The sequence below is a fragment of the Pristiophorus japonicus genome, chromosome 5 (genome assembly GCF_044704955.1).
Source record: "Pristiophorus japonicus isolate sPriJap1 chromosome 5, sPriJap1.hap1, whole genome shotgun sequence".
Lineage (NCBI taxonomy): Eukaryota > Metazoa > Chordata > Chondrichthyes > Pristiophoridae > Pristiophorus > Pristiophorus japonicus.
The window spans coordinates 44510183-44532924 of record NC_091981.1 but is presented as its reverse complement, the minus strand read 5'-3'; the positions used below and the strand labels follow the sequence as shown (position 1 = coordinate 44532924).

Here is a 22742-nt window from a genome sequence, read left to right as displayed (position 1 = left end):
CCTGTGTGAAAGCTCTGGTGATGAGATGTTCTGCCAAACGAGTTCGACAATCTGCTCATGGAACCACCCGACAGGGTCCACCCTCTCCTCCTTTCGTAGGGCGTCCAGGACCTTGCATGCTGACCACTGTTTTATGGCTTTGTGGTCAAACGGGTTTTTTGTGAAAAACTTTTCCACGAAGGACAGGTGGACAGGCATAGTCCAGCTGGTGGGTCGTTTCACGGCAGCATGGCCAGGCCCATCCTTTGCAACACCGGGGACAGGTCAAACCTCAGCACGTAGTGACACTTGGTGTTTGCGTACCGGGGGTCTGTGCACAGCTTGATGCAGCCGCACACAAAGGTGGCCATCAGGATGAGGGCCACGTTCGGAACATCCTTTCCTCCACTGTCCAGAGATTTGTACATTGTGTCTCTGCGGACACGTTCCATTTTGGACCTCCAGACAAAGTGGAAGATGGCCCGGGTGACTGCCGCAGCACAAAAGCGAGGGATGGGCCAGACCTGTGCCACGTGCAGCAAACCCGAGAGCACCTCACTCCTGATGACCAGGTTCTTTCCTGCCATGGAGAGGAAGCGCAGCTTCCACCATCCCAGTTTTTGCTTCACTTTGGCGATACGCTCTTCCCAGTTTTTGGCGCACGCCCTGTCCGCTCTGAACCATATTCCCAACACCTTCAGGTAATCTGGCTTAACGATGAAGGGAATAAAGGATCGGTTGGCCCAGTTGCCAAAGAACATGGCCTCGCTTTTGCTGCGATTGACCTTCGCTCCCGAGGCCAGTTCAAACTGGTCGCAGATTGTGAGCAATCTGCGGACCGACTGCGGATCTGAGCAAAAGATGGCCACGCCGTCCACGTACAGGGAGATCTTGAGCGCCTCCACTGCCTGCGATCGTCATCCCTCTAATGCCCGCATCCTTCCTGATGGACCCGGTAAAGGGCTCAATACAACACACAAACAAGAGAGACGAGAGAGGACAACCTTGCCTGACTCCAGATCTGATCAGAAAGCTTTCAGTTTCCCACCCGTTGATTAAAACTGCGCTACTGATGTCTCTGTAGAGCAGTTGGATCCAATTGCGGATACCCTCCCCAAACCCCATTTTGAAGAGCACGTCCATCAGGTATCCTGTCAAAGGCCTTCTCCTGGTCTAAGCTGATTAAGCAGGTGTCCACCCCCCTGTCCCGCACGTAGGCGATCGTATCCCTGAGTAGCGCCAGGCTATCGGACATCTTCCTGCTGGGGACAGCGCAGGTCTGGTCCGGATGAATCGCCAGCTCAAGAACAGACTTGACCCTGTTGGCGATGACCTTTGACCGGATCTTGTAGTCCACATTGAGCAGCGAAATGGGCCGCCAGTTTTTCATTTCCTCCCTCTCCCCCTTCTGCTTGTAGATGAGGGTGATGATGCCTTTCCTCATTGATTCTGACATACTGCCAGCCAGAAGCATACCCCCGTACACTTCCAGCAGGTCTGGGCCCATCCAGTTCCACAGAGCCGAATACAACTCGACCGGTAAGCTGTCGCTTCCGGGAGTTTTACTCGTCGCAAGGGAACGGACGGCCTTTGTCATCTCATCCAGAATTAACAGGTGGTCCAGACTCTACCGCTCGCTGTCGTTTAGGACCTCCGTGATAGACGACAGGAACGACTGGGAGGCCGCATGGTCTGTGGGCTTTGACGTCATACAGCCTGGCATAGAAGGATTTGCTGATCCTCAGCATGTCAGGCTGCGAAAACGTCACAGAACCGTCTTCTTCCTTTAGGCTGGTTATCACAGAGCTCCCCCTGTGTACCTTTTGGAAGAAGAAGCGCGAACACATCTCATCCTGCTCGACGGAGCGGACTCTGGAGCGGAAAATGATTTTGGAGGACTCTGAGGCAAAGAGCGAGGTTTGCTGGCCCTTCACCTCTTCGAGTTCCTCCGCGACATCGACCCCCATCGACTGCATCAGGAGCAGGTTTTGCATGCTCTTCTGGAGTTGGGACAATTCCCTCTGTCTCCCTCTCGCCTCCTGAACACCTTTTGAGGATGAAGAACCTCTTGATGTTTGTCTTGATTGTTTCCCACCAGTGCATCGGGGAATCGCAGAGGGGTTTTACGGTTCTCCAACCTTTGTAATCCCTCTTGAGTTCCTCCACGTTTTCCGGAGTCAACAATTTCACGTTCAGCTTCCATATCCCTCTGCCAACTTTTTGGTTTTCCTGTGGGCGACAGTCAGCCAGTAGGAGGCAGTGGTCAGAGAAGAACACCGGCGTGACGTCGGTGGATCTGACCTTGAGCGTGTGGGACACAAACAGGAAGTCTATTCTGGAACGGACGGACCCGTCTGATCTCGACCAGGTGTATCTGCGCGGTGCTCCGTCGGCAGGGTTGCTGAAGACGTCGCACAGCTTGGCGTCTTTTACCGCGTCCATCAAGAGTCTGGACGTGGTGTCCAGCTTTCTGTCGGCTCTGCTGGATTGTCCAGCCGCATCAATGATGCAGTTGAAGTCACCGCCCAGAATGACCGGCCTGGACATCGCCAGCAGCAGTGGGAGCTGCTGGAAGAGGGCCAGCCGCTCGCTTCTGAGAGGCGAGGCATACACGTTAATTAGCCTTAGAGGGGAATTTTTGTACATTACATCAGCTACGAGGAGGCGGCCACCCACCACCTCCTTAACTTCGGTGATGGTGAAGTGGCCTCCCCGCAGCAGAATGCCCAGGCCGGAAGACCGGCAGTCATTGCCTCCTGACCATATGGATGGTCCATGGGCCCACCATCGTGACCACTGCCGGTAACTGCTGGAATGCTGCAAGAACAGCAGGTCCGCTTTGACCAAGGTAGAAACACATCGCATAGTGGATTTTACGCTACGCACGTTAATAGCAATTTTTAAATCCATTTTAACGTTACTGTTTACAGTTACAAACATTACACTTCAAATAAATCGTCCTTTAAGTCCGAGGTCTGCCCAGTGGCCAGTGCCGGCATGCATAGGTTATTACAATAAAAGTCTATTGCACCTGGGCTGGCGTGATTGTCATCCTCTGCCGTGGGAATGTTTCGACCAGGGGACTGCTGCAGTGCTGCGATAAAGTCCGATATGTCCTCTGCACTGTCCTCGCCTGGTGTTGGTGGTTCCCTCTTTTCATCAGTCACAGCGTTCTCGAGCTGGTGTGCTTCGATCGCTGTGTCGCTTCCGGTATTCCGGAGGTGGGGTGTGCTGGGCACTTTGCTGCTCCCATTTTCCTGGAGCTGGTCTGCGTTGGTCGCTTCTTTGCTCCCGGTGTTCCGGAGGTGGGGTGTGCTGGGCACTTTGCTGCTCCCGTTATCCCGGAGCTGGTCTGCGTTGGTCGCTTCTTCACTCCCGGTGTTCCGGAGCTCGTGTGCGCTGGGCGCTTTGCTGCTCCTGGGTTCCCGGAGCGGGTCTGTGCTGGTCGCTTCACTGCTCCCGGTCGTCTGTGGCTGTGGGTTGGCGTATTGCCTCTTGTTTTGGTGGCGGTATTGAGGGGCTTTGTCTCGCCTTTCCTCATCAGACGAGCTGCCGTCGCTGCTGTCTGTCGTGGTCGTTAGCCACCTCTTCCCTGTCGTTTCTGCAGGGGCCCTTGCTTGCCTGTCCTCCTTACGCTTGCGGGCCTTTTTCTTGACGGTCTCCCATCCCGTTTCATCGTCTGCTGTCTCCTCGTTCCTGGACTCGGTGCGCTGGGGGAGAGCTTCACTGCTGGCTGCTGGTGTCTCGCAGCTCGCCGTAGTAGGCTTCTCTTCCTCACCGACTCGTTCCGAGTCCACGAGGGCGGTTGCTTCTTTGCCCAGGGCATTGGCCGGGGGGAGGGTGTAGGTCTCCTCTGGAGCGTTGTGTTCCTCAGCTTCCTCCTCCTCTTGTGCAATGTTCTTTACTGCCTGCGCTTAGTTGAAGTTGCGTTTGGGGCAGTTTTTGTAAAGGTGCCCAGCCAGACCACAGAGGTTGCAGCACTTGGTCTCCTTACAGTCCTTTGTCTGGTGGCCTTCGTTCTTGCAGTTTCGGCAGATGACAGTTTTGCAGGTTGCCGCCACATGGCCTGCCTTCCCGCAGACCCGGCACACGTTGGGTTGGCCAGCATACACCATGTAGCCCCGACTTCCTCCGATGGCATAGCTGGAGGGGGGTGCAGGATGGTTCCGCTGGCGTCCACCTTCATGGTGACCTGGATCTGGCGCTTGCTGGTCCAAATCCCGCTGCACTCCGTGTGGTAAAGATATTACCATAGTGCTGTTCGGGAGGGAGTTCCAGGATTTTGATCCAGTGACGATGAAGGAACGACGATATATTTCCCAAGTCAGGATGGTGTGTGATTTGGAGGGGAACTTGGAGGTGATGGTGTTCCTATGCACCTGCTACCCTTGTCCTTCTTGGTGGTAGAGGTCGTGGGTTTTGGAGGTGATGTCAAATAATTCTGGGCACCATACTTCAGGAAATATGTAAATGCCTTAAAAAGGGTGAAAGGAAGTTTACCAGGATGTTTCCAGGGATGAGAGATTTCAGTTATGAGGAGATGTTTGAAAAGTTAGGACTGTTCTTGGAACAGAGAAGTTTAAGAGGTGACCTAATAGAGATTTTCAAGATGATTAGAGGTTTTGATAAAATAGATAGAGAAAAATTATTCCCTCTGGCGAGTGGGTCAATGATTAAAGGTCATAGATTCAAAATCATTGGCAAAAAATCGAGAGGGGAGATGAGGAGAAATGTTTTCATCAACATTAGAGGGATCTGGAATGCTCTACCTGAAAAGGTGGTGGAAGCTGACTGCATAAATCATTTTAAAAGGAAGGTAGAAAGGTACTTGAGGAAGAGGAACTTACAGGGTTATGGTAGTATAGTGATTATGTTACTGAACTAGTAATCCAGAGGACTGGATTAACGATCCAGAGATGCAAGTTCAAAATCCCACCACGGCAGTTGGGGAATTTAAATTCAGTTAATTAAATAAATCTGGAATAAAAAGCTAGTATCAGTAATGGTGACCATGAAACTACCAGATCGTTGTTAAAAACCCACCTGGTTCACTCATGTCCTTTTAGGGAAGGAAATCTGCTGTCCTTACCTGGTCTGGCCTATATGTGACTCCAGATCCACAGCAATGTGTGGCTGACTCTTAACTGTCCTCTGAAATGGCCTAGTAAGCCACTCAGATGTACCAAACCGCTACTGCAGCAGTTCAAGAGGGTCTCCTTCTCGAGGACAAATAGGGATGGTCAATAAATGCTGGGCAGCGGCACCTACATCCCGTGAACGAATAATTTAAAAAAAAGACAAAAAATGGGGATGTGGGACTAAGTACGACTGGTCTTTCAAAGTGCCAGCACAGGCATGGCAGCCGAATGGCCTCCTTCTGTGCTGTAAGTTTTTATGATTAAACCACATAACCAACAAATAAAGGTGTTGTGAGTTGCTTATGCTATGCAATTTCATAAGTAGTGCAAAAATCATATATTACAGTTTGCCACCTTTTTTTATTTTGTCTTTTCGGTGTTTTTTATTTTTTGCTTGGGATGTGGATGACATTGGCGTGGTTGCATTTATTGCCCATCCCTAGTTGCACTAAAGATGGTAGTGTGGCTCCTTGAACCACTGCCGATCCTGTGTTGATTGTGCTCCCACAATGGTGTTAGGTAGGGAATTTCAGGATTTTTGTCCAGTGAAGATGAAGGAATGACGATACATGTAGCCAGTAAGATGGTGTGTGATTAGTAGGTACTGGTGTTCCTATGACATTTCTGCCTTTTGACCTTGGTTGTAAATGTTATAGGGGAGAGAGGTGCTATTGAAGTAACCTTGGCGAGCTGTTGCAGAGCACGCTGTAGATTGTACATGCTGCACCTATAGTGCGCTGGTGATGGAGGACTGGACATTGAGTCCAGTAGCAGGGGTGCCAGTCAAGCAAGCGCTCTGTCTTGGATGGTGTCGAGCTTCCTGTGGGTTGTGGCTTAATCAATCCAGGGAAGTGGTGAGTATTATAAAACATTCCTGACTTGAATCTTGTAGATGGCTTTGTGGGATCATGAGGTGATGCTGCTCAATGCAGAGTACCCACACTCTGTTCCTGTTCTTATAGCCTTGATAACATGGCTGGTTCAGTCAGTGATGACCCCCAAGATGTTAATGGTGGGAGATTTGGCAATAGTGCTGCTGATAAAAGCATGGGGAAATAGCTGGGCTTTCTCTTGTGGCCGTTACCTGGCATGAATGTACCTGTTACTTGTCAGCCCAGATCTTGCTGTAGGTTGACATGGGCTGCTTCATGATCAAAAGAGTTGAGCATGGAGCTGAACAGCATAGAATTATCACCAAACAGCCCACCCCTGACCTTATGAACAAGGGAAGGACATTGATGTAGCTGCTAAAGTTGGTCCTGCAGCAATGCCATGGTGCTATGATGACTAGCCTTTGATAACCACAGCCACTTTCTTTTATGTCAGGCACGAGGAGATTTTCCCTTTGACCCCCATTGACTTCAGTTTGGCTAGGGCTCCTTGGTTCTGTACTCCGTTAAATTCTGCCTTGATGTTAAGGGCAGCTACTCTCATATTGGCTCTGGCATTCAATTCTGACACTGTCTGGATCAAGGTGGTATGTCAGTGATCAGGTTATTGGTGAGTAGATGCCACTTGAAGGCACTATCGATGACTCCTTCCATCGCTTTGCTGATAATTGGGAGGAAGCTGATGTGGCATTAATTAGCCAGGTTAGATTTATCTTTTTTTTAATGAATAGGACACTTGGGCAATCTTCCAAATTATTGGGTAGGTGCCAGTGTCTTAGCTGAAATAGAACAGCTTGGCTAGGGAAGCAGCCAGCTATGGTACATAGGTCTTCTGCATTACAGCCAGGATGTTGTCAGAGCCCATAGTCTTTATTGTGTCTAGTGCACTTAGCCACTATTTAAGGTCATGTGTATGTATAAAAGCTGTGATATTCCTCTTGATTGTTCAGTTAATGAAATCACTGGTATTATTTCTGTTTTTTCCCTGATACTCATTACTCATGCTCACTGCAACAGGCAGCTCCTGTAGGCAAGCCCATATTTGCTGAAAACTAAAACTAATTAGCCCACTTTCACAAGTGTGCTGTGTTAAGAGTACAGGATTGAGCAGTCCACTGGCAGACAATCAAACCTTTAACTGTAAACTCACTGGGCTAAAGGGCGCTACTGTTGTTGTTTTGGGTCAAAATGGTGTCCAAGCAGCGAGCACAGACTTTTGGTGTGGGCCGCACCAGACACTATTTTGGTGAGGGCGTTAGTCAGTGCTAGGAGCATACACAGATCGATACCAGCGCTGCCATTTTCGACCTTAATGGTGGAGTAACGCCCTCTCTTAACCTCCCACAGCTGAACATGCATTCAGCAGCAGGAAGGACCCACCACCAGCGCTATTTAAAGGGATCATCACTTACTTGCAGGTTAGTTGCTGATTGATTTCTACTAGCTGTTGCTGAGTTTGTAGAAATATTTGATGCTTTCTAGACTTCTTTTAAAGTGGGTGATATGGGTGTAATAGATTGAATCCCCTTGACCTGTAGCATGACTGGGAGAATGAGCAGAGGTGATACAGAGCAGGACAAGTTGCTAGACGAGGCAGGAGGAAGAGGGGGAGATGGGCTCTCAGCAGAAAGCCATATCCACCCAAGGTCTACAGGGAGTAATTCTCCTATCTCAACCTCAGTAACGAACAGTGTGTGACGTCTCCATTTTACTAAAGAGGTGCTCACTGAAATCTGCCACCTGCTGCAGGCAGACTTACAGCCTCTGTCCAGGCTGAAGACAGCATTGCCATTAGCTGTAAAGGTGACTGTGACCTTGAACTTCTTCACTTCGGGCTCCTCCCAGACTAGAGCAGGCAACATCTGAAACATCTCCCAGTTCGCTGTCCATTACTGTATAGGGGTGGTGAGTGAGACTCAGTGTGCAAAGAGAGCCGAATATAGTTCATTCACTCTTGCCAGAGAGATGCAGGCGGAGCGAGCACATGGCTTTGCCACAATAGCAGGCTTCTTCATGGTGCAAGGTGCCATTGACTGCACCCATGTCACTTTGCGAGCATCATATCTCAATTCAGGGATGTACCGCAACGGGAAGGATTTCCACTTCCTCAATGTCCAGCTAATGTGCGACCATACTTTGTGTATGATGCAGGTCAATACTCGGTATCCTGACACCAGTCATGATGCCTTCATTCTGCGGCAGTCCGTTGTACCATCAGCATTTGAGCCACAATGACAAACTAGATGTTGACTTCTGGGTGACAAGGGCTATCCATTGTCCACCTGGCTCATGGCTCCTCTGTGCAACCCATGCCAACATGGGCAACATGCATACAATGAATCTGATAGAGCAGGTCTTCATTGGCGTCTTTAAACAATGCTTCTGCTGCCTGGACTACTCTGGAAGAGCCCTGCAGTAATCGCTAGAGTGTGTCTCAAGATTCGTCGTGATGATCGGCATGCTCCACAACCTCGCCATCATGAGGGCACAGTCCTTGCCACCAGGCTTACAGCGACCAGCTGAGGAGGAGGAAGTGGAAGAGGAAGAGCAGACGTATGAGGAAGGGAGGAGGCATCCGAGAGAGCCCCTTTCTGCCTGGGCTATCCATGATCAACTCATCTGAATACTGTACCAGTGAATGCAATCCCAATTCCCCATTCACCAATAGTCCCACATCTTACCTTCCCTCTGATACTGACTATCCTCCTGGCGTCCTCCTGGCCACAATGCTACAATAAAAGCCACCACAAAATAAAATTCCAAAGCCAATTTTATGAATCAAATTATTACAAAATGTATTTCAAAAGTCAACTAATCACCTTGTGCATTCTCTTAGTGCCTGTCTTCTGTGTGCCTTTGCCTATCCTAGTGCACCTACACAGTGCTACCCCAGTGGCTGTAGCATGGCTGGTGGAAGGCTGATGACTTTCATCGGAGGAGACTGCAGATGGCATTGCAGGACGACCTCAAGCAGCTCTGGACCTAGTAAGCCTGGCTTTAGACTGTACCACCTCGGCATGGGCGGCAGCAGTCTGGGCTGTCTTGCTGACGGGCAACTATAAGGGCACTGGCGGAGTGGCGTGGTGGGAGGATGAATGCTGTTATCCTGAGAGAGGACAGCAAGTTTGCGCTCTATGGAGCCACTGACATTCCCCCGGGGCAGCACTTCTAGTAATCTGCTGGAGGACAGATTGCTGAACTGCTGCAACACCCTGCAAGCCCCTTTTAACACGCTAACTGCAGCCATGATGGTAGCACTGAGCTTGTGTGGCAGTAAGCTGAGCTTACATGACTTCAGTCTGAGCTTCCATTGCAGCACTCAGATGTTAGGTAGCTTCTGCGTGTTCTGCAATGGAAGCTGAATCATCAAATGCTGCATGATGGTTGGGTTCACAAGTGCGCTGATGGATCTGCCCATCACTTCCACGCTGGAAAGGATGGGTTCCAAGCTCTGTGCAAAGCCCTGTGCAAGGTTGGAGCTGGACTCCACCATGCTTGTTGACATTACATTCAGGCTTTCTGGCAAGCCTGCCAATGCACCAAGCATTTTGTTGTGCATACCCATCAGCTTTGTTCTGTAGGCTGCCCCGTCGAAGTCCTCACCTGAGTCCTGTGCAGAAGAACCCGTGTGCAACCTCGCTCTGTGGGGAGCTGACACCTGACTACCCTTTGCCTCTGCCCTGGCTGCAGCCCGCTCGCCACGTGCACATCCTGCCTCTGTGCTACCCTCTAAAGTCAGTGCAGTGCCGCTATCTGAGCTGGTGGCTGTGAGTGTCAGATTAAGCGATGGTGTTTCTTATTCATCATCACTCTCCTCTTCCTCTTGCACCACTGCCTGGCCAGATTGGATTTCTTGGGTCTCTGAAATGACAAGGACACAAGGATCGGGTTGTGGTGCTGGGGGGAGGGGCGGAAAGGAAGAGCTGCATGCTTACACCATCTGCAGCTTGTAAGTCAGAAGAGATTGTGGGATGAGGGGGAAGTGGGATGTGAGAAGGGGGATGAGGTATGAGCATAATGTTCAATAGTTTCAATGCCCATGCTGACACCGGCCAGTCACAGCCACTCTACTTATGCTGAGCACCGTTTCCTTGAGCGGGGTCAGGATATGGTAGCGCGCTTGTCCCCTTCTGGTTAGCTGCTGCTGCCTACAGTTGTGTGCCACCTTGTCCTGGGAAGTGTGTCAGAGAATGTGTTTGGTTGATAAGGCTGTCATGGTTGAATAGCTGGCAGTGTGTGCAAGCTATGAGATGGAGCATATGAATGTGAGGTATGAGTCATGATTGGTCGAGATTGTTCGTAGCTGAGTAATCGGGGTGTGGTGAAGTGAGCAGTGTGTGAGGCTAGTGGTGCAGTTTGTGGGATACGGCATTTGAAGATGCATTCACTAACCTTGACCACTCGTGTAAGGTCACTGAACTTTTTCCGGCACTGCATCCAGGTCCTTGTGACAACACTGTTGGCATTGACCTCTGCGGCTATCTGCTCCCACTGCCATCATAGTGTCGGTCAGTGGAAGCAGGACCTCCGTCCTCCTCTCCACCTCCTGCCTCTGAGAACCTTGGAGCGCTCTCTCTGGCCTATTGTAGCATTGCTGAATGTTTCGCAGTTGAATCTGCCTTTTGGAATGACTCCTAGCACCTGGTCTCGTCAAACTGCACTTCCCCTTTATGAGGTGCAGGAGAGCTTTAAAAAGTGCAGGCTAGTTTTAATTGATGCCAGCCGCACACAAACTTGGGGCCCCTTGCTAAGCGTGGAGTCACTTATCAGTGCGTTTAGCTGCCTGTGTTGTCCAATATGTTAGCTGTTAGCTACATGTGGCGAATTGCATTTCTGATCTGTAAATAAAAATGAATAATAGACATCATTGTTGTGTATGTGATTACAATACAATCGCACAGTGTATGCATGTATACTTTAAACTTTTTATATGTTTGTTGGTAAAATGGTAAGCAAGCAGAGAATGCGAGTGTTTTTTGAGTGTCGTGTGTGCTTTATTTCCTTGATTCGTGCTTATTGGTTATCTACTGAAATACTGGGTGTAAACACCAGATCTCAGCAGCATGGAAACACCAGCCACATTAAATGGAAAGGGGAGTTGTCACCATGGTCAGTTCAACCAATTGGAATAACTGCTCCAGGGCAGCAGAAAAAAAAAGACCAGTCAATAATGAAGCAGCTCCAATATGAAAATCATCGTAAAGAACAAGCAGCATTCAACCACGTTCTGGATAGAGAGCTGGGATGGGTCTGACATGTCATCGGGGGAAAAAAATAAACCAAGGATTGAATAGATTTGCAAATGGATAGATTTGTCATAAGAAAACCAGAAACAATGACAGTTTCTGCAAATCGTTCTTTTGGAGAGCTGACTGATGCACAGTGAAGCCTCCAATCGAATAGGAACAGGAATAGGCCATTCAGAACCTCAGGTCTGCTCTGCCCTGCCATTCAGTTAGAGCATGGCTGATCTGTATCTCATCCCCATTTACCTGCCTTTGAACCCCATACCCCTTGATTCCCTTTCCTAATAAAAATCTATCGATCTCAGTCTTGAAAGTTTCAATTGACCAGCATCCACATCCTTTTCGGGGAGAGTTTTCCAGGTTTCTTCTACCCGTTGTGTGAAGAAGTGATTCCTGATTTCACTCCTGAATGGTCTGGCTCTAATTCCCCCATCAGAGGAAATCGTTTCTCTTGATCTACGCTGTCCAATCCATTAACATTTTAAACACCCTGATTAGATCATCCCTCAATCTTCTATACTCAAAGGAATCCAAGCTAGGTTAATGCAACCTGACCTCATAATTTAACAGTTTAACCGCCGCTCCCCACTCGCCTTCCCCGCCCCCCCCACCCCCCCAACTTGTATCATTCTAATGAATCGGCACACTACATTCTCCAAGGCAAATATATCCTTCCTCGCGTGCCACACACAGATCTGAACGCAGTACTCCAGCGTAATTTGAAGCATAATTTCCTCCCCTTTGTATTTCAGCTCCTTAGAGATAAACAGCAACATTCCATTAGACTGTTTGATTGGTTTTTGTAACTATTCACTAGCTTTTAGTGATTTGTGTACACAGACACCCAAATCTCTTTGCTTTTCCACAGTTTCTAGTTTCTCACCATATAGAAAATACTCCGATTGGTCTTTCCTGGATTCACAGTGGATGATCGCACACTTTCCCACATTGAATTCTATTTTCCAGTTTTGCCCACTCTGTCAATATTTATTGTCGCGATTTAATGCAAATTGAACAAAGGCAAATTCAGTTTGCGAAAATTGACAAGAAACCACTTTGCATTTTTTGGTTCGCGAAAAAGAGTGTATGAAGTTTCTCGACTGAAATCAATTCTCAATCAACAGTTCTGAAAGGATTTCTCTCGTTGTCAGAAGTTATAACTTTGGCCAGATACAAAATTGCTTTGATTCTGCCATGAAAAAAGAAACTGTATTCTAATGGAGATTATGGTGATTCACGGTCAGAATTTCCAAATGGCTTCTAACTCTGCAACATCCTCTATGTATGTTATCTGAAGTTTTCCTCAGTTTCTTTTACTTTTGCCTATATGCTTTAGGCATTTAGTAATAGGCATTTAGAATAACACATTTTATAGTTTGTAATGTCGATCAGATTAACATGAGAAAAAGACACAAGCACTTCATTACCAAGTGATGGTATCAGATGTTCAGCCAAGTCTGTTCTACCTTTGGTGGATTGCTAATCATTCAAAATCTCGAATAAAACTATCAATATAATCCTCGTTAAAAAAATTTCAGTTGGATTTAATGAAATGATTCCCAGCAGAGTCATGGCTTAAATGATGTGTACCCTCAACTACTGGATTTGCTGTCAATATGTTTCCCTGTCAGTTCAACAGCACAATGGTGTCATCGCCAGCCTATCTCTCGTCATCAGCCTCCCTCTCCTTTGCGTTGGTCTCATTCGTCTTCTTTTTATTTGTCTTCCTGTTTGGCATTGTTCCTTCATTACTTCAATTTTCAGCAACTCCGTTGTACGAGCTACTTTTTGTCGAACACTTCTTGAGATCTATTGTGTGTCAGTTTTTGTACTGTAATCAGCGGCTGGGAGCAGAGTGAACAGGCCTGTGAGGGGGGGAAAAAAAATCAAACTGTGATGTCACAGGAGAACAGGTAAGTGATTGGTGAGTATTTCTCTTTTTTTCTAAATTTGGGCATTAGTTTAAATTAAGAGCCGTGTTTACAGATTAAAAACGATATGTGGATAATTGATATTTAAAAACTTGAAAACCTAATTAGTTAAATAAAATACAATCGAGATGGCAGGGCAGGCGATATGTTGCAGCATGTGGGAGCTGGTGGACACCAGTGTGATCCACAGCAACCACATCTGGCTCGAGGAACTTCTGCTCAGAGTTGATGAGCTGGAGTCCGAGCTGCAGACACTGCGATACATCAGGGAGGGGGAGAATTACCTGGTTACCTGTGTTCCAAGAGGCAGTCACATCCTTTAGGTTAAATACTTCAAATTTGGTCCGTGGTCAGGGACAGGAGGGTGTGACTACGAGTGAGACAGATATGGGGATCCAGAAGGTAGCATTGGGGGAGCCTCAGCCCATGCACTTGTCCAACAGGTACGAGGTTCTTGCTCCCTATGTGGACGAAAGCAGGGACTGCAGGGAGGATGAGCAAACTGACCACTGCACTGTGGTACAGAGGGCCATTCAAGTTGGGGGAGTAAAAAGAAATGTAGTAGTGGTAGGGGACAGTAGGGGAATAGATACTGTTCTCTGTAGCTGAGAGTGAGAGTCCCGAAGGCTGTGTTAAGGACATTTCCTTTGGGCTGGAGAGGAACTTGGAGTGGGATGGGAAAGATCCAGTTGTCTTGATCCACGTAGGTACCAATGACATAGGTAGAACAAAGAAAGAGGTTCTACTTAGGGAGTATGAGAAGTTAGGGGATAAATTAAAAAGCAGAACCACAAAGGTAACCATCATCATAGACGGTCCCTCGTATCGAGGATAACTTGCTTCTATGCCAAAAAGGGATGACTTCACAGGTGTTTCAATGAAGGACTTAATATTCCAGATCCCGAACTACATGTTGAAGGATGCCTGTGCGTGGATTTTTTTAACGTGTGGTGGCCGTTGCACACCAGCCACCATACGGGCTTGACAGAGCTAGGTCTTGGTCCAGTGGCAAGGATTAACCAAGACGACTGGAGACCAGCTCTGCTGCATGGACCTAGTGCGCACACATATTGCAGTGTGGGCTGGCCCGTGCTGCCCCTGGGCCCTCGCTTCTTCTGGGCCCCGAACTCACGCCTCTCCTGGGCCCCGATCACGTCGCTCTCCGAGCACTCGCCGCTCCTGCGCCTCAAGCTCGCCGCTCCTGATGTATCTGCCCACACTTCAATCAGTGACCTGGACCTTGGTGACGTCCAATCAAGTCGCCCTTTTCATAGTCGCTCTTCAGCACGCGCAGTACCGTGAAGTGGTATGCTCCTTTTGAAGGCCCCGACCACTGATGGTCAGGGTCTTCAAAGGAGTACAAAGGTAATAATCTCTGGATTACTACCTGAACAATGAACAAATTGGCATAGGGTAAATAAGATCAGAGAGATGAATGCGTGGCTCAAAAATTGGTGTGGGAGAAATGGGTTTCAATTCATGGGGCACTGGCACCAGTACTGGGGAAAGTGGGAGCTGTTCCTTTGGGACGGGCTTCACTTGAACCATACTGGGATCAGTGTCCTAGCAAATCGAATAACTAGGGCTATAGATAGGGCTTTAAACTAAATAGAGGAGGTGAGGAGGGGGGGAGTGGGTTCAGGTGGGAAATTGCAGGAGAGCAGTAGGGGTAATGATAACCAGTGTGTGTCAGGAAGGAACAAAGCATATAAACATAAGTGTGCACCAGAAAGTAGAGTCAGTAGTGAAAAATGTAAAAAGACAAAATTAAAAGCTCTTTATCTGCACACAACATTCGTACTGATCCAGACTGATTCCCGGGAGGGCGGGACTGACATATCAAGAAAGACTGGATCAACTGGGCTTGTATTCACTGGAGTTCAGAAGAATGGGAGGGGATCTCATAGAAACGTTTAAAATTCTGCCAGATTTAGACAGGTTAGATGCAGGAAGAATGTTCCCAATGTTGGGGAAGTCCAGAACCAGAGGTCACAGTCTAAGGATAAGGGGTAAGCCATTTAGGACCGAGATGAGGAGAAACTTCTTCACCCAGAGAGTGGTGAACCTGTGGAATTCTCTACCACAGGAAGTTGTTGAGGCTAATTCACTAAATATATTCAAAAAGGAGTTAGATGTAGTCCTTACTACTAGGGGGATCAAGGGGTATGGCGAGAAAGCAGGAATGGGGTACTGAAGTTGCATGTTCAGTCATGAACTCATTGAATGGCGGTGCAGGCTCAAAGGGCCGAATGGCCTACTCCTGCACCTATTTTCTATGTTTCTATGTAACAAGATAGATGAGCTGATGACACAAATAGAAATAAATGGTTATGCTCTGATGGCCATTACAGAGACGTGATTGCAAGGTGACCAAGGCTGGGAACTGAATAGTCAGGGGTATTTGACATTTCGGAAAGATAGGCAGAAAGGAAACTGAGGTGGGTGTAGCTCTGTTAATAAAGAATGAGATCAGTGCACCAGTGAGAAATGATATTGGCTCAGAAGATCAAGATGTAGAATCAGTTTGAGTGGGGATAAGAAATAATAAAGGAAAGAAGTCACTGATGGGTGTAGTCTATAGGCCACCAAACAGTAGCTACACTGTAGGACAGAGTATAAATTGAGAAATAATAGTGGCTTGTAAGAAAGTTACGGCAATAATCATGGGCAATTTTAATCTTCACATAGATTGGACAAATCAAATTGGACAAAAGCCTTGAGGTCGAGTTCGGAGAGTGTATTCAGGATGGTATCTTAAAACAATTTGTTACGGAACCAACCAAGGAGCAGGCTATTTTAGATCTGGTAATGTGTATTGCGATAGCATCAATTAATTATCTCATGGTAAAGGATCCTCTAGGGAAGAGTGATCATAGCATTTAGAATTTCAAATTCAGTTTGAAGGTGCGAAACTTGGGTCTAAAATTAGTGTCCTCAACTTAAATAAAGGCAATTTAAATAAAGACCTTTTTTTAAAAAAAAAGATATGAGGACAGAGTTAGCTAAAGTAGACTGGGAAAATAGATCAAAGGGTAAGACAGTAGATAAGCAGTGGCAGATATTTAAGGAGATATTTCATAACTCTCAGCAAAGATATATTCCACTGAGAAAGAAAGACTCTACGAAAAGGATAAACCATCCGTGGCTAACTAAGGAAGTTAAGGATGGTATCAAATTGAAAACTAAGGCATACAATGTTGCAAAGATTAGTGGTAGGCCAGAGAATTGGGAACTTTTTTAGAAACTAGCAAGGGACGACTAAAAAAAAAAATAGAGAAGATCTATTATGAGAATAAACTAGCAAGAAATATAAAAACAGACAGTAAGAGCTTCCACAGGTATATAAAATGGAAGAGAGTAGCTAAAGTAAACGTTGGCCCCTTAGAGGATGAGACTGAGGAATTAATGGGAAATAGGGAAATGGCAAAGACTTTGAACAAATATTTTGTATCGATCTTCACAGAAGAAGACACAAAGCATCCCAATAATAATAGATAATCATCATAGGCAGTCCCTCGGAATCGAGGAAGACTTGCTTCCACTCTAAAAATGAGTCCTTAAGTGGCTGAACAGTCCATTATGAGAACCACAGTCGCTGTCACAGGTGGGACAGATAGTCGTTGAGGGAAAGGGTGGGTGGGACAAGTTTGCGGCATGCTCTTTCCGCTGACTGCGCTTGATTTCTGCATGCTCTCGGCAGTGAGACTCTAGGTGCTCAGCGCCCTCCCGGATGCACTTCCTCCACTTAGGGCGGCCTTTGGCCAGGGACTCCCAGTTGTCAGTGGGGATGTTGCACTTTATCAGGGAGGCTTTGAGGTGTCCTTGTAACGTTTTTTCTGCCCACCTTTGGCTCGTTTGCCATGAAGGAGTTCCGAGTAGAGCGCTTGCTTTGGAAGTCTTGTGCCTGGCATGTGAACAATGTGGTCTGCCCAGCGGAGCTGATCAAGTGTGGTCAGTGCTTCAATGCTGGGGATATTGGCCTGGTCAAGGACACTAACGGTGTTGTGTCTGTCCTCCCAGGGGATTTGTAGGATCTTGTGGAGACATCGTTGGTGGTATTTCTCCAGCGACTTGAGGTGTGAAGGGGCTATAGGGAGGGAGGAACTTAAAACAATCAGTATGACTAGAGAAAAAGTACTAGGCAAACTAATGGGACTAAAGTTGGACAAGTCCCCTGGACCTGATGGCCTGCATCCTCGGGTCTTAAAAGAAGTGCCTGCAGAGATAGTGGATGCATTGGTTGTAATCTACCAAAATTCGCTGCATTCTGGACAGGTCCCAGCAGATTGGAAAACTGCAAATTTAATGCCTCTATTCAATAAGGGAGGGAGACAGAAAGCAGGAAACTATAGACCAGTTAGTCTAACATCTGTCATTGGGAAAATGCCGGAGTCCATTATTAAGGAAGTAAAAGCAGGACATTTAGAAAATCATAATACAATCAAGCAGAGTCAGCATGGTTTTATGAAAGGGAAATCATGTCTGACAAATTTGCTAGCGTTCTTTGAGGATGGAATGAGCAGGGTGGATAAAGGGGAACCAGTAGATGTAGTGTATTTGGATTTCCAGAAGGCATTTGATAAGGTACCACATTAAAGGTTACTGCACAAGATAAGAAGAGCTCATGGGGTTGGGGGCAATATATTAGCTTGGATAGAAGATTGGCTAACTAACAGAATAGAGAGAGTCAGGATAAATGGGTCATTTTCAGGTTGGCAAACTGTAACTAGTGGGGTGCCACAGGGATCAGTGCTGGAGCCTCAACTATTTACAATATATATTAATGACTTAGATGAAGGGACCGAGTGTAATGTACCCAAATTTGCTGATGATACTAAGATAGGTGGGAAAGCAAGTTGTGAGGAGGACACAAAAAATGTGTAAAGGGATATAGATAGGTTAAGTGAGTGGGCAAATATTTGGCAGATGGAGTATAATGTTGCAAAATATGAGGTTATCCACTTTGGTAGGAAGAATAAAAAAGCAAATTATTATTTAAATGGAGAGAGATTACAAAACGCTGCAGTACAGAGGGATCTCTGGGTCCTTGTCCATGAAACACAAGAAGTTCGCATGCTGGTACAGCACGTAATTAGGAAGGCAAATGGAATGTTGGCCTTTATTGCAAGGGGGATGGAGTATAAAAGTAGGGACGTCCTGCTACAACTGTACACTGTGTTGGTGCGACCACACCTGGAGTACTGCATACAGTTTTGGTTTCCTTATTTAAGGAGGGATATACTTGCATTGGAGTGATTCCTGAGATGACTGGGTTGGCTTAGGAAGAAAGGTTGAGCAGGTTGGGCCTATACTCATTGGAGTTTACAAGAATGAGAGGTGATCTTATTGAAACATATAAGATTCTGAGGGGGCTTGACTGGGTAGATGCAGAGAGGATGTTTCCCCTCGTGGGGGAAATCTAGAACTAGGCGGCATAGTTTCAGAATAAGGGATCGCCCATTTAAAACATAGATGAGGAGGAATTTCTTCTCTCAGAGGGTCGTGAATCTTTGGAATTCTCTAACCCAGAGAACTGTGGAGGCTGGGTCATTGAATATATTTAAGGTGGAGATAGACAGATTTTTGAACTATCGGGGAGTCAAGGGTTACAGGGAGCGGTCAAGAAAGTGGACTTGAAGCCAAGATCAGATCAGCCATGATCTTATTAAATGGCGGAGCAGGCTCGAGGGGCCAAATGGCCTACTCCTGCTCCCATTTCTTGTTATTATGTTGCTTTACTTCTTTTAAATTTTGATCTTGGTCTACATTGCTGTTATATTTTTGGCACCTTGTGGCCTCCAGACTATTTTCACTGGCCCTGATGTTTAGGTAAGTTTGTATGTAGAATTCCACTATGTCTTGTCACTGCAGAAACAGAAAAAATATTAGCCATGCAAGGCACTATACATAGCAGGCTAACTTAAAAATCAAATTTATTTAAAAAATAAAATTATTTACAGAAATAAAGAGATATAAAACACAATATAATGGTTTAGAAGACCGTTTACATGCTGTTAATCAAACAAACCAGTTCCTTTGTGATGCTGTTGACTAATTTTGAGAAAAACTGTTTCTTAGCAGTAAATATATTCTTGTTCCTCATCAAAAACAGAATATGGTCTTTGGAGGATTAATATGAACAGGAGCTTACAGAATCTATTATATGTTCATGCACCATAGTAGGTGTCTGAACATCTTAACACACAAAATGTACTGGCCTTCTGTGTAATAATTGCTTTGATGAGCAGATATCAGCTTTGACATTTGGAGTGTCAAAAGAGGTGATCAGTTGAATAATACCAAACAGTGCTTTCGCAACACAAAGTCATAAAGTTGAAATATATATAAAAATACCTCTGGGTTTGGGAAATTCAGCGCAAAATAGACATTAAAGCTGGTTTGAAGCATTTTAAATTAAATTGATTTTCTGATCAAAAAACAAGCAGCAATTTCCTGTAGCTAAGATATCACCAGCAGCCCTGAGAAGGCATGCCTGCCATTTTGAAAAATAGGGTTGCTATTGCTTTTAAAAGTAAAGATAAAACCAAAGGATAAGATTCAAATGTTTGTCACAGGCCATTTACCGAGGCAGGCTAAGTGCAGCCGAGTTAAATGGCAGAATGCAACCCCGTTCACACTTCTATGGAGTCCCGTTAATCTGATTTTATGTTGATGGGGCTTGTTAAGCCTGTCCTGCGAGGTTCCCGGTCAATTAACAGGAAGCAGGTCTGATGACGCGTCATCAGCAGGTTTCCTTAAAGGGACCATGGCCAACTTTTTTTTGACAGTTCTGTCAGTGTTCTACATCATTGAGGTGCTGCAAACACTGACAAGCACAGCAAAAAGGTGCACGGCTGCATCCAGGCTCTCCCAGGACTCCCTCCAGATGTTTATGCAGGGAGGTTCTCTTCCCTTCCAATGGGCGGAAGAGACCTCCACAGGACACCAATGCAGCCTAGTTGCTCATTGCACAGGAGGGCACAAGCAGGGATGTCATCAAGAGGACCTGGCTGCAGTGGCGCAAATCTTTCACTGGTCTCAGTAGATCACGAAACATTACTGCAAAGTCACACTCAACTTCATTCTGCTGTGTCATCACATCCCCATCACTCTGCCTTCTCTACCCTACTCCTGCACATCCTTACTCACACCAACTTATCTTGCACCTCCACTCTTATCAGTTCCCCATTTCACTAGCCACCCCTCACATTCATCCTCATCCTTGTCCAATCATACCAACTATCAACATACAAGGATAGGCATTTGGGTCTTTTAACCAATGTTCATGTTGAGTTTCTACTAATATTTTGTCAAACATTGAAATCTTTATTTTAAGCACTTTATGTTCTTGGACAGAGTTGTGTGCACCTTTGGAAGTGGCTTAGTGAGTTGTAGTGAATGATCAGACATAAGGGTACCCTGCACAATGGTGATGAGTGTGAAAGGAATGGCTTGGGCATTGCAGGGATGCTGTATGGTGCTGGTGTGGGGTGGTACCAACCTGCCGCATCATGTGGCAACCAGGCTGCACAGCGTCAAGTGAAGTGAATGTGGCCATGGTGAGGCCATCCCTGGCCACCCGGGCAGCAATGTAGTCAGGTGCTGATGCACTGTGTCCCATGCAGCATCAGGTGATTGCAGAGAAGGTTGATGTTGGTGATGCTGGTGTATTAGTGATGGTGTTGCGGCTGATCGTGGTGGGATTCTGAGGACCAAGGTAACGTTTTTTCAAGGGCACTGATGCTGCTGGAATAGATGGCAGGTGAGGTTGAGTTGATAGAAGTGATCTGTCAATGGTGAGAGGTTGCTCCAAGGAGGTGACCGTGGACAGAGAGTTCGCTGCAAACACTTCCAAACTGCATACAGCTCAAAAGTTTCTTCCAAATCCTGAAGGCTTCAGCTTTTTACATTGGAAAGTGAACAGGCAGCTGTGAAATGATGGCTTTTATACCAAAACAATGGAGTGTCACTGAGAACCTGACACATTTACCTGGCATGAAACCCGAGGGACGGCAAACTTGTTGAAAACTTGGTAAAATGGTGAGAGCCTGCGTAAAATCCTTTTAAATATCTTTAAATTAACTCTTAAGCATCTTAATTGATGGCCCGCTACTTGGTGATCCGCAGGTAGACCCATTAGTTGAGAAACTGATATGGAGGCGGGTTCAGAGCGGACTTCCACCCTGGTGTCAATCAGGGCCATTTTGACAGCAGACCTGCCTCCAAACCCTCACTTGCAGGGCTGGGAAGATTCTGGCCACAATCTTTGAGTGACACACATGGCATAAAACTGATTTGTCGTTAAATGATGTGACTCAATCTTGAAAATTGCCTATCTTTGACACTGGTGTTAGCAAAAACAAACCAAATAAAAATAGTAATGACAAGTAATCAGTACGTTTTTAAAATTTTGTTTTGTGTTCATATTGTCAACATGGTCAATAACTGGGCATAATATTCGGTTAAATCTTACAAATGTGTCCTTGCAGCTCAAGGCTTAGCCTGTCAGCAGAGCATATCTGGAATTTGGGCATAGAGATCAGTATCCTCTACTGGATTTTCTGTCCACTGGAGAACATGATCCTTGGAACTTACTGATTTCTGCACATGAATATAATTCCCAATGTATATATATGGTCCTAGTAAACAAAGCTCCATGCTGGAAGCACAAATTTGTAAAAAAAATTACCCTCTTGTATCAAACATGACACCAACTATAATCTTCATTTCAAAACATTTAAAATAGCAGGGGGCTCAAGTTTCAGCCTGAGTTGCTCCTATTTTTTTGGAGCAGCTAGTTTAGTATAGAGCATCTTAGAAATTGCAATTCTCGGCATTTAGTTTGCTCTAGTTCTAGTGAGTTAGAGTAGTTTCATTTTAGAATAGATTTTTTTTTCAAAAAGGGGCGTGTCCAGCCACTTACGCCTGTTTTGCAAGTTTAGGCAGCGAAAACTTACTCCATACTAACTTAGAATGGAGTCAGTGTAGATTTTTCTACGCTCAGAAAAATCTTGCCTACACTTATAAATCAGGCGTAGGGAACGAGAGATGGTGGGGGAGGGGGGGGAGGGAAGTTTGCAAACATTAAACACTTCATTTTTACAAATAACGAGCCATCATCAATAATAAATGATAAATAAATCAATAAATCAATGAAAAAATAAATTAAAAAAATAATATAAAATCAATAAATAAAGAGTTAAGTTTCTACTCACCTACTGCAGCACCGGGAGCCTTCCAACAGCGTGCTGAGACAGGCCCCCCAGTGTCTGTCTTTTTCTCTCTGTCTGTGTCAGTAGCTCTCTCTCTCTCTCTCTCTCTCTCTCTCTCTCTGTCTCTGACAGCGAGGGGGTGGAGGAGGGAGGATGGGAAGGGAGAGGGGGAGGAGAGGAGGAGGGGGGAGAGAGAGAGAGAGGGAGGAGGAGGAGGAGGGTGGGAAGAGAGGGAGGAGGAGGAGGAGGGTGGGAAGAGAGGGAGGAGGAGGAGGAGGGTGGGAAGAGAGGGAGGAGGAGGAGGAGGGTGGGAAGAGAGGGAGGAGGAGGAGGAGGGTGGGAAGAG

At 46.4% G+C, this 22742-nt stretch overlaps 1 protein-coding gene across 6 annotated transcripts in view; it reads left to right on the top strand.

Annotated features, from left to right (window-relative positions):
- Nucleotides 1–22742, top strand: part of LOC139263790 (uridine phosphorylase 1-like) — a 143258-nt gene that overhangs the window by 67361 nt on the left and 53155 nt on the right. For 2 of the 6 annotated variants that reach the window (XM_070879840.1, XM_070879839.1), the window contains exon 7: nucleotides 7355–7425. The exons of the other annotated variants lie outside the window; for them this stretch is intronic. In XM_070879840.1, coding sequence (XP_070735941.1) covers nucleotides 7355–7425 — 71 coding nt within the window. The remainder of the gene's footprint in view (nucleotides 1–7354; nucleotides 7426–22742) is intronic. 6 annotated transcript variants of the gene reach the window in all.